Genomic DNA, 12,116 nt, shown 5'->3' on the forward strand with positions numbered 1-12,116 from the left:
TGTGCCCTGAAAAGGATCTCTGCAGTAGGGCTCAAGAGCACCTGAAGGAATTTTCAGAAATGCCATCATCGTATGTGACATACAATTTAGAAAAATGACTTTGTGAAGAATGGGTGGAAGAGGGAAGCTAATGGCAGAGAAACCGCTCTGGTGATGGGATTATCTTAAGTCTATGAGTGAAGACTGTAACAATGGGACCGGAGAGAAGAGAATAGATTCATAATTATTTAGAGCTACAAGCAGCAGAGCTTTTCTCAATCTGATTATGGATTAGGGTTTATGAACCCAAGATGCAATATAATTTATTGGGTCAGGGGGTGGACTTTAGGGTCAGGCCTGTGTTCAAACTCCAAGTCCACCACTACGACCGCCTTGGGAAAGTCATTTAACCCCTGTGAGCTTCAGTTTCCTCATCTGTAAAACGGGGGTAATAACCAATCTCACAGGGTTGGGGATAACGATTAAAAACGATAATACATTAAAAACACTCAGCACAGTTCCTACTCACATCAAAACTCTATCAATGGTAGCTGTTACCAATGTCGTTATTAATACCGTTCATCAGGGAACTGTTCTCTCTCCCTCCATACCCTAGCTTTTTCAAAATAGCAGACACTGGTGGGAACAGGGAAGGATATAGAAAGGCAATCTCATCAATATTTATGTCATTTTTTGTTAATTTCTATCTCAAAAAACAGACAAACGACTGATGGGACAGGCAGCAAAATAGTAACTATGGTTATCTCCGGGAAGTGACACAATGGGTGCTTTTACTTTTCTTCTTTGTACTTTTTTATATTGTCTAAATTTTCTATATGAATGTATACAGTTCATGTAAGAAGGAAAATATTTTAAAATATATTTATTATGCCACAAAATACTCCTCATCACCAGGCAAAGCTCTAGTCACCAAGGAATTAAGTTTCCTGGACACAGACAGCCCCCACCCAACCCCACCCCACCCCTCCATCCCACCAAAAGCACACAGGGTTTAAATCTCCATCGTGCCTGCAACTCAGGAACAACTATCTGGCTGCACAGCTCTGGGAAACTCAAAGTAGGAACAGCTCTGGGTCCTGGAGACACCCCTGAGAAGACAGCCCAGTATCCCTGGGGCCTCAGTCCATCAGCCGCTGCTGCACCAGGCGGGAATAGATGTCCTGCCCCTCTTGGAGCTGGGCAAGCTTCTGCAGCTCACCCTCCTGGAGCACCAGGATCTGGTGGGCGCTCTGAACTGTCTGCAGCCTGTGAGCGATCACCAGCACCGTGCGATCCCCACGGGAATTCCAGTCCTGCAGCTGAAGGGGTGATCACAGTGCCTCAGAAAGATAGGAATGAGACGGACACCACATCCACCTGGGCACCATCTCTTAGGACTTAGGGTAAAGAAGGTGTGAGATAAAAGAAGGTAGGAAAGGGCAGTAGATAAAGGCCTGGACTGCCCTTCTCACCTGGCTGCACTGCCACAGCTGGAGGAACGGGAGCCCAGGAGGAATCGGGGCTGCCTTCACACCACCAGATTCCATTCCCCAACCCCAAGAAGGCACAGACTCTTTCCACTAGTAGGTCCTTCGTCCTCCCTCTGCCCAATTCTGCACAGGCTGATCCTCCCAGCGTGCCCGTTCCCAGGCCCCACTGTCCCCTGCCCCTCTCACGGTACTCACGGCCTGCTCACACTGCACATCCAGGGCACTAGTGGCCTCATCCAGGATGAGGACTCGTGGGTCTCGCACAAGGGCCCGGGCAATGGCCAGACGTTGTTTCTGTCCCGCAGCCAGCTGGCTCCCCTTCTCCCCTACATCTGAGGAAATCAGAGAAATTCCCTTCCTCAGATACAAGTGACAGAGACAACATACAAGGAGGGACAAGTGCATAGCAGGTACTTCCAGTAGGACCTCGGGAGGTGGGAGGAGGGCCATGGGATGGAAACCCGACGAGGCTGCCGGTGGAGGGAGCACCACTGCTGCATTGCTTTCTGCAAACAAAGGCTCTTGAGCAAGATGGAAGCTGAAGAATTCAGGGTGCGCAGAAGGAGACATAGGAATGGAGGAAAGGGCAGAGGAACAGCAAACATCAAGTTACAGGGACACGACTCTCACCACTAGGAGTAAGCCTGATTTTCTCTTTTTTACTGAAGGAGCAGGCTTACAATTTGTAGAAGATACCTGTGTATATTCCATGCTCCATTTCCTGGATGAAGTCATCTGCGTGGGCAGCCTGGGCAGCCGCCATCACCTTATCATCTTCGCAGCTCTGCAGCCCATAAGCAATGTTGTTCCTCACAGAACCGGAGAACAGCACAGGCTCCTGCCCAACTGAAACCACCTGTGCAGAGGAGACAGGGCCAGAGGACTATGTATAAACCCCCAAGGCAGGGGCCCTCTTGTCCTCCCCACCTACCTCCCTCAGAATGAACACCTGGTGCGTCTTCCCGTGGATCTCCCATCCTCTCTCTGTACATGTTCCCTTCTCCTGTCCCCTGTCTTCTCCCTCCTCACCCACCTGGCTGTGCAGGTAGCAGTGTTCATATTGGGAGACGGGCTTTCCATCCAGCAGCACCTGTCCCGCGGTGGGCTGGTACAGATTCTGCAGCAGGGCAGCCACTGTGCTCTTCCCAGACCCATTGGGTCCCACCAGCGCAGTCACCTCACCAGGACGTAGGGTGAACGTCAGCCCCTAGAAAACCAGAAAAGAGTTAAGGGCCTGCCCCTTCTCCCTCAAAATCCCTCTATTTCTCTTCCTAGGAGAGGCAAGACCAGTTTCTCAGAGGCAAATGAACTACAGGCTGTGATGTCCAATTAAGCATTAGCAGCAGAGAGCAAGGGTCCAGGTTTCCTCCCTCTTTCAGGCACCTTGAGCACAGGCCTGTCAGGGCGATTGGGATATGCAAAGGAGACGTCTTGGAATTTCACAACCCCCTGCAGAGTGGTGGGGGCCAGTGTGCCAGGTGAGGGCAGATTTGGCTGTCGGTCCATGTAGGAGAAAACCTTGTCCGCAGCTCCCACGTTGCTGAGCATATCCCCATATATGTATACCAGGGTCTGGAAAACAGGAATGGGAGAGCCAGCTAATCAAACACGCTTCCACCAGAGACCACCCTCCCAACTCTTCACACACTCCACTCACAACTGTACTGCTCCTCCTCCGTATTCAAAAGAGATTCTCCACCTTTAAATGTACAATTTGGATGGAATTTTAAAGCGGCACCAATACCCCAGTGTTCCAATTTGCAATGTAAAGGATATACAGTCCATTCTCCTGCCATTCAGCATTGCCTCTAGCCCCAGATCTTTTCAGTTACTGCTTCCTATTACTTGGGCCCGGTTCTGTCTTGCTTGATTAGATGGGAACTCCTTAAATGCAGGCACTGTGTCCAACTCACCTGTGTAGCCATCAGAGTGCCTAGCGCAGTTCTCTACACAAAAAAGATGTTTATCAAGTGTCTAGGAAAATGTTTAAATAAAGCCCTGGATGAAGTAGCTGTTTTTGAGAACTGTAAATGTAGGAAGAGACCTAAATGCTCACTCTGCCTTTCCTCATCAATGATAGGCTGCTCCCTTTTGCAGCCCTATTCTGTCATGGATCTAGGTACTGCTCATCGGTGGCTGATGTTGCCACAAATAGAGAACCAGACATTGTGTGACTCTTGGAGGAAGAAAGCATCACCACCTAAAAAGCACTGTTGCTGGAAAAAGACAAAAAAAAAAAAAAAAACCCTCAATCTCACAAGCTTCTAGGTGTATCTATCAATAGACAGGAAATACAGAGGCAGAAGAGCATATAATACCACAGGATTCAGTCAACAAAATCCAGACCCTAAGAAACTCCACAGGACAAACAACCTATTTCTTCAGCAAATAAACTGTGCAAGGGAAACTTTTAGAAAGACACATGGATTGATGGATGGATGCATGGATAGATAGACAGATAGACAGATGGAGACAGACAGATAGATGATAGATAGATAGATAGATAGATAGATAGATAGATAGATAGATAATATAGATAGATAGACATAGATAGACTTAGACAGACATAGATAGATAGATACTTAGATAGATATAGATAGATAGATAGATAGATAGATAGATAGATAGATAGACTTAGATAGATAGATAGACTTAGATATAGATAGATAGACATATAGAGATAGATAGAGAGAGAGATAGATAGATAGACTTAGATAGATAGATAGATAGACTTAGATTTATAGATAGACATAGATAGATAGATAGATAGATAGATAGACAGATAGATAGACAGACAGACAGACTGACTTAGATAGACACATAGATAGATAGATAGACTTGAAAGATGTATCAACCAATCACAATATGTGGCCGTTTTTGGATCCTGATTCAAGCAAAGTACAATAAACACACTCATACACATATATTACATGGATAGCACAAGTGGAAATTTGACGACTAACTATATTTGATAAATTTTAAGAACTATTGTTAATTTTTTGGTGTGATAATGGCTTTATTGTTATATACTTTTAAAGATGTTTATATTTTTAAGAAACATACCAAAATATTTACAGATGAAACTATATAATATCTTGGATTTGCTTCAGAATAATATGGGTGGGGAAGTGGCTGGGGATACAGATCAAACAAGATTGGGCATGAGTTGATCATTGTTAAAGCACAGGATGTATACATGCGAATTTGTAAAAGTATTTTGTCTCACTTTTGGCATAGGTTTAAAATTCTCCATAGCAAAATTACTTGGGGGCTTTGGTTTTGTATTGTATTGTTAAAAGGAACAAATAAAGCCCAAGGCCCAGAAGGCCACAAAGAAAAAGAAAGGGAAAAAAGGAGAGCAGGCTTGGCTCCTCACTCACGTGCACATAGCTCCCCACGCTTTTCTGGTAGATCATAAAGGAAAGCAGGCTGCCCTGGGTGAGCTCCCCATCCTGCATCTGCTGCAGCCCACAGCTCAGCATCAGCACCTGCACCCCCAAGTGCAGCACCTGGGAGAGGAGAAGAAAGAGATGAGGCTGGGAGTCTTCCCATTCTTTCCCCCTCTCTGCCTCTATGAGACTGACCTGCAAAGGCCCCCAGAACCAGCTGTAGTTTCACTTTCCCTTTCCCTCCCCTTTTCCTGGGCTCCTTTCACAACCACTCTGCTATCTTACCCTCGTTACGAGTAGGTACAAGGCACATTCCAGGTCTCTCCGCCAATACAGCTGCCGGCATTGTTCAAGGGCCTCTTTATAGCGACAGACTTCATGCTCCTCAGCCCCAAAACTGCGAACGGTCTGCAACCCTCCAACAGCCTCCCGCACCACCTGCCCTGCCCTGGCCACTGCATCCTGGATCTCCCGAAGCACTGCCTGGAAAAGAGGGTCAGCAAACACCGGGGCTGATGTGGCAGAGACAGCAGGCCCCCACATCTTATTCCAGCCTATGCGATGCTCCCTAGTCTACCTAAAAATACCAAACTGTTTCTTTCCTTCTTCCTTACTCTTCTTTCCAGAAGGAGTAAGAGTGAAGGAGCAAGGGAACAAAATATTATCGAGCTCTCAGTGTTAGGTAGTATAGAAGATACATGCAATTTTTTTTAACCTTCATTTGAGGTAATTCTCCCATCCCCAGTGTCTGAATCAGGAAGGAAGCATAGTTTTCCCAGGGAGCCACAGATAGTTAAGAAAGGTGGAGATGTAATTCCAAATGGATCAGAGGCCTCAGCGTAAGAGCTAACACTATAAAACTCCTAGGAAAATGTAGGAGAAGAGCCTCATGCCACTAGATCTGGCAATGATTTCTTGGACATCACACCAAAAGCACAGACAACAAAAAATAGATAAATCAGACTTCATCAGAATCGTTCCAATTTTAGTATATATGTGCTGCCGAAGCGAGCACTACTTCATCAGAATCTAAAACATTTGTGCATCAAAGAACTCTATCGACAGAGTGAAAAAGCAACCACAAATGCAAGAAAATATTTGTGAATCATATATCTGATAAGAAATTAATATGCAAAACATTTAGTGAACTCCCATAACTCAAAAAAAAAAAAAACAAAAAACGGGCAAAGAACTTACATTCTTTCAAAAAAGATACATAAATGGCTAAAAAACACACGAAAAGATGCTCAACATTTACTAATCATTAGGGAAATGCAAATCAAAACCACAATGAGATAATCCTAATCACCTAATCACCACCATTAGGATGGCTATCAGAAAAAAAAAAAGACAACAAAAAGTAGTAAGTGTTGATGAGGATGTGGAGAAATTGGAAACCTTATGCACCGCTGGTGGGAATTTAAAATTGTTGCCTCCGCTATGGAAAACTGTGTGGTGGTTTGATACAGTGTGGCTGTGTCCCTCCCCAAATCTCATCTTGAATTCCCATGTGTCGTGGGAGGGACTGGGTAGGAGGTAATTCAATCATGGGAGCAAGTCTTTCCCGTGCTGTTCTTGTGATAATGAATAAGTCTCACGAGATATGGTGGTGTTAAGAAGGGGAGGAAGGGGAGTTCCCCTGCACAAGCTCTCTTTTCTCTTGTCTGCTGCCATGTGAAATGTGTCTTTCACCTTCCGCCATGATTGTGAGGTCTTCTCGGCCACGCGGAACTGTAAGTCCAATAAATCTCTTTCTTTTGTAAATTGCCCAATCTTGGGTGTGTCTTTATCAGCAGTGTAAAAATGGACTAATACATGGTTCCTCAAAAATTTTTAAATAGAATTACCATATGATCCAGCAACTCCTCTTCTAAGTATATACCCAAAAGAACCAAAAGCAGGGTATCAAACAAGTATTTGTACACTCATGTCCACAGCAGCATAATTCACAATAGCCAAAAGGTGGAAAAAACGCAAATGTCCATTGACAGATGGATAATCAAAATGTGACATATGCACACAACAGAATATTATGCAGCCTTAAAAGGGAGGAAATTCTAATACATGCTACCATAGGGATGAGGCCTGAAGACATTATGCTAAGTAAAATAAGCCAGTCACAAAAAGACAAATACTGTATGGTTCCAGTTACGTATAGTATCTGGAGTCATCAAATTCACAGAGACAGAAGGTACAATGGAGGTTGCCAGGGGCCAGGGGTTGGGGGCAGTAGGCAGTTACTGTTTAGTGGGTACAAAGTTTCACTTTAGGAAGATGAAAAAGGTTCTGGAGATAGATGGTGACAATGGTTGCCCAATAACAATGTGGGTTTCCTAAATGTCACTGCACTGTACACTTCAAATGGTTAAAATGGTAAATTTTATATTATGTATGTTTTACCACAATATAAGAGAAAAAGAGAAGGTGGAGCTGACATTCAGACTCAGGACTTCCTGATGACGCCTCCTTTCCCTATGCTTCATCCAGACTTCTTCTGCTGATTTTAAAGGGAAAATCTCCCTGCCTAAAAGCCTCCAAGAAATTATTTTTAATCTTCGCAGTGGGGGCAGGGGATGTACAGACTCCTTTAAGAAGCTAATGAAAAGTTGTCTCCTATCATCTCCCCTCCCTATTCCCTCCCCCACACCCTCACACACACTTTTACATTTTTGTTTACAGTTCTGGAGAATCATGAACCTTCTGAACTCTAATATCCATTGTTGGATGGCTGGATAAGCAAAATGTAGTATACAATATACCTTCTCCCCTAAGGGCTGAGAAGAGAACATCTCTCTCTAGGAGATCCTCTAGCCACAAATGTGGAAGCCTCCTCACCTGTCAGTTTTATTCTCCCTTTGGGGTTCCCTTACATGCACACTCACCTGATGGCGGGTGTTGTACACCTTCTCGGCTGCTATTGTGAAGGGCACGTCCAGCAGAGAAAGGAGGGTGAGTCGAGGCGATATGCTGAGCATGAAGCCATACAGCCCCACCACTTTCACCAGACTTCGCAAGAGCACATTGGCATTTAAAGGAAGCCAGTTACTCATCAGGGTGGTATCTGAGCTCAGCCGTGAGTTCAGCTCCCCTAAGAAGGACAGAGCAGGTGAGGAAAGAGGAAACCATGTGTACTGCAGAGCCCCCAGAAACTCCCTCCTGACCGTTCCCTCTGACACAGCCCCCTCCTCCGAACATCCTCGTTCACCTGCAGAGGGACAGTGGAGGCTGCTTCTCCCCCGTCCCAAATGAGAGAAAAGCATCCCCAGGTCCTGGCATACGGGTGAAGGCAGGAGGAGAGGCTGTGGATGGAAGATCACTGAGGGGCAAGGGACGTCCATGGGAATCCCAGACCTGGACTCCAGGTCCCACCTGTCTTAGCCTCCTGGAAGAAACCGAGGTCCTGGCGCAGCAGGGAGGAGAAAAGCTGCTCCCGGATCCGCAAGTTGATTCTAGACATGGTGTAGGTGAAGCAGCCTCCTCGGCAGCCTGCAAACAGTGAGCTGCGGGGTAGGAGATGAGAGGGGAGGGAGATGCAGAGAAGGAGCAAGCCAGCGGGTGAAACAGAGGAGCAAGGCAGGAGTGCAGAGAAGCACAAAGTCGGGGGAAAGCATGCCAGAAGAGGCAAAAGAGAAAGAAATGAGAGACAGACACACAGAGAGAGAAGAGGCAAGGAATACACAGAGGAAGAAGAAAGGAGAGACGTGGTGAGCTAGATGTGAGAACAAAATCATAACATGTACAAATTCACAAGTATTTATGGAGTGCACTCTGTACTAGACACAATAGAAGGCTACAATAGAAGGGAAAAGATATTGTGAAAACAAGTATCCCAGTGCTTGTTTCTGTCCTGGCCTCCCTCAGGCTTGTCCCTCTGTGCGTCTCCTCTGCCTTCGTCTCCTTCCTGCCCCATACCCAAAGCCCTTCTCTGTCACCATAGATACTTCATCATGGGAACTGCAGTAATAAACTCCCTGCCCCACCATTCCCTGGAGCCCAAGTCATGTGGTTCCCATCTTTCATCCTTCAGGTTGGAGAATTCCTCTTAGACCAACTACATGTCTACAGTAAAACTTAGAGGAAAAAATATAAAAGCATAAAAGCAGGTATTTTACAACATATATGTTTCTAACACAAATTTAGTTACCATATTGAAGAGGCATTTGGAATAGTCAGACATGATATAATGAGGGTTTGGACTTTAATGAAAGGGATGCATTCTGAGAAATGTGTCATTAGATAGTTTCATCGTTGTGTGAGCATCGTGGAATGTACTTACACAAACCTAGATGTCATAGCCTACTGCACACCTAGGCCATGTAGTTTAGCCTATTCCTCCTAGACTACAAATCTGTACAACATATGACTGCACCTAACACTGTGGGTGACTGTAACACAGAGGTAAGTATTTGTGTATCTAAACATAGAAAAGATACAGTAAAAATACAGTATTATAATCTTGTGGGTCCACCATCTTATATGTGGCCCATCATTGACCTAAACATCATTATGCAGAACATCATTATGCAGTGCATGACTGCAGTTTCAGCAGAAAGCAGCCAGGATGGAATGAAGGCACAATGAAGAAATGGTTTTTGAGGGTATTCTAAATTAAGTATGACCATAAAAATAGAGACAATCAGGCCGGCTGGGATTTGGGTAAGGTGAGTGCGCACCTCCTTAAACTTTGCACCCCAGGTGCCTCACTCACCTCATCCCAGTCCAAGCCTTATCAAACAGTTTGTTTGTTTGAGTATGTCTAGAAAGAGAAGGGAAAGCAAGTGAAGGGAAAAGAGTAATGATTCTGGAAAGAAAGGTGATAAGCCTCAGAGTAAGATCTTCAGGGACTGGCAAGGTAAGTTGGGAAAGAAGAGTGAGAGGGAGAAGCATGCCCGTCCTGAGGAGAGAGTGACCCTGGAGAGATACTTTGGAGACAGACTTAGCGGTAGGAGGCAGAAAGAAATGGAATTTCATGGGCCTAGGAATGTTGAGAGACAACTGAGAGGCATTCCATCTGAGACTTCAATTCCTTTGGTACTACCTTCACTCATAACTTCTACCTATAATAAGATCAGATAAACTTTGAAGATATTGGATGAATATGAATGAAGGAAGAAATGAATGGATAGATGAAACAGAATGGTGACTACATTCGCCATATTTTAGTTTGAGTATTTTTGTGCTTTGCACCTGAAAGGGCCTAGAAATAGAGTTAGGGAAGTGAAGACCCCTGTAAAGATCTGGGGCTAGCAAATGGACCGAGCTGCCCATCACCTACCTGCCAAAGGAGAAGAGGCACATGAAGAAGATGGCACTGGCAAAGGCATGGGGGTCAAAATCACCTCCCAGGATGTCAATCACACGACCAGAATAGCGAGGGATTAATGTCTCACCTGAGAGAGGCATGAAAAATAACACATGAATGTACTGGTGCCCAGGCCCTTTTTCCACCTCCAACTCACAACGTCCTCTCCTGACTCACCTAAGACAGCAAGGACAAGGAAGAAGAAGGCGGCAACGAGGAGAGGCAGGTCCGGCCTGGAGAGCTTCAGCAGCCTCCACATCAAGACTTTGTTGTTCACCTGGTCCTGCTCCTTCTCCTGGGCTCCAGGAGGGCTCAGAACAGCCCACAGTGACCAGCTGAGCCCTGCGGCCCCGTACCCCACCAGCAGCCAGCTCCAAGAGGCTGAAGCGACTCTGGCTGGGGGAGCACTTGAGGCCCCCGTGACCAGGGCTCTCAGGGAGACAGTCAGGGGGGTGGCCAGACAGAGTGGGGGCAGCACTGTCCCCACAAATCCCAGCAGCCCTCTTAGCTTTAGCAGCCCCCACAGCCCTCCCAGCCGCACGGTCCCCTCCAGCCATAGTCCTGGCAGCCCTTGAGGAAGCAAAGTCCCCAGAGGGCCCTGAAGCAGCCACAGTAAAGCCGCGTCCACCAGCAGCAGGAAGGTCCAGGGTCTCAGGTCGGGGAGCGGCATGGCTCTGTCAAGGATACGAGATGAGTAATTATGGGGGTGGAGTCCCAGTCCTTGTCCCTGCCCTCCTACCCGCCTGGCTTCGCCCAATCCGTCCATCGGCTTCTCATTTTATCCTATTCGACCCTGAGAGCTCTCCTGAGTAACCGGTGCTCATCTGTACACCCCTCCTACAACAGACAGCTTTCAGCCTGCCTGGGGAGCTGGAAGCATGACCATCAGGAGCCTCGTGCTTAAAAAAAAAAAAAATCCCCAGACCCCCACCCCCACCCCCGCCTGCGGCAGAGAGCTAAGCGGTTCGGGCTCGGCTCCCTCCTATCGCCGGGTGCAGAGGGACTGGGAAGCTGGAGCGTAGAGTGGGTAGTCACTTGGGCTGCGTCCCTGTTGGCGCTCCAGTTTCCCCTCCGCACCAACTCACCAGCCGCGCCGGGGAGACTGCAGCTCCGGGGTCTTCTGCTTCAGCGCTGAGGTCCGCTCCGCCTCTCCCAACTTCGCTACCGGCTCTGGTCAGCCAGCTACGCTCAGCCAGGGGCGGGCGTCAGGGCTCCAGCAGCTTTCGCTTTCGCTTCCGCAGCCAAGGCCTTCATTCTGGGCTGGGCCGCCGGGAGGGGGCGCGCGAGACCCGCACACAGCGGAACGGGAGGCCGAACTCTGGTTCGCAAGGCACAGGCCTCGATGAGTCTCACTCACCCTTAGTCGTGGTTACTCTGGGATATAAAACTGCAAAAATGTTTCTGTATCATTAAGTAAAATACAGTTGTCTCAAGGACAACTTTATCTGTTGTCCTTGCTTTGTAATTGAAGAATGCTTTGTAATTGGAGAATCATTAAATTTTCTCAAAGTTACTACTTCAAGCTCTGAACTTACTGTTAAGAAGTGCCCTCTTGCGGTGGCTCACGCCTGTAATCACAGCACTTTGGGAGGCCGAGATGGGCGGATCGCCTAGGGTCAGGAGTTCGAGACCAGCCTGGACAACATGGCGAAACCCTGTCTCTACTAAAAATACAAAAATTAGCCAGGGCGTGGTGGCAGACGCCTGTAATCCCAGCTACTCGGGAGGCTGAGGCAGGAGAATCGCTTGAACTCAGGAGACAGAGATTTCAGTAAGCCGAGATCAGGTCATTGCACTCCAGCCTAGGCGACAAGAGTGAGACTTTGTCTACAAAAAAAAAAAAAAAAGTGCCCTGTTCCATGCAAGCTCCAGTTTTAGGCCAGCGAAAAAATATGCAGGCGTCTCCTAAATAGAAGGTTCCAACCAATCTCACCAGGCCAAAGGGGATTTTCACGT

The 12,116-nt window shown here is 46.9% G+C and overlaps 1 protein-coding gene across 2 annotated transcripts; it reads right to left on the bottom strand.

Moving 5' to 3' along the window:
* Positions 1 to 635: 635 nt before the first annotated feature.
* Positions 636 to 11,632, bottom strand: TAP2 (transporter 2, ATP binding cassette subfamily B member). 2 transcript variants are annotated; one of them, XM_033216739.1, is made up of 12 exons: positions 11,246 to 11,620; positions 10,338 to 10,834; positions 10,134 to 10,248; positions 8,228 to 8,358; positions 7,741 to 7,946; positions 5,144 to 5,341; positions 4,850 to 4,978; positions 2,853 to 3,041; positions 2,503 to 2,676; positions 2,166 to 2,325; positions 1,665 to 1,801; positions 636 to 1,298 (listed from the first exon to the last, which is right to left on the bottom strand). In XM_033216739.1, exons 2-12 carry the CDS (start codon positions 10,828 to 10,830, stop codon positions 1,119 to 1,121), a joined length of 2,112 nt encoding a protein of 703 aa, XP_033072630.1. In that variant the 5' UTR covers positions 10,831 to 10,834; positions 11,246 to 11,620; the 3' UTR covers positions 636 to 1,118. The 2 variants fall into 2 exon arrangements, with proteins under 2 accessions (XP_033072630.1, XP_033072631.1); XM_033216740.1 differs by lacking the exon at positions 636 to 1,298 and adding an exon at positions 1,356 to 1,376 and having other exon boundaries at positions 11,246 to 11,632.
* Positions 11,633 to 12,116: the final 484 nt, after the last annotated feature.

Source organism: Trachypithecus francoisi, unplaced genomic scaffold (genome assembly GCF_009764315.1).
Source record: "Trachypithecus francoisi isolate TF-2019V2 unplaced genomic scaffold, Tfra_2.0 Lachesis_group10, whole genome shotgun sequence".
Classification (NCBI taxonomy): domain Eukaryota; kingdom Metazoa; phylum Chordata; class Mammalia; order Primates; family Cercopithecidae; genus Trachypithecus; species Trachypithecus francoisi.

What these genes read in the sequence shown, in the direction of transcription:
- TAP2 (XM_033216739.1), bottom strand. Translation starts at nt 10,830, where the DNA reads ATGCCGCTCCCCGACCTGAGACCCTGGACCTTCCTGCTGCTGGTGGAC. An exon ending in TGTACAACACCCGCCATCAG is followed by an intron (nt 5,342 to 7,740) that starts GTGAGTGTGCAT and finishes CCTCTTTTCCAG; the next exon opens with GCAGTGCTTCGGGAGATCCA. An exon ending in GGAGCATGGAATATACACAG is followed by an intron (nt 1,802 to 2,165) that starts GTATCTTCTACA and finishes TGATTTCCTCAG; the next exon opens with ATGTAGGGGAGAAGGGGAGC.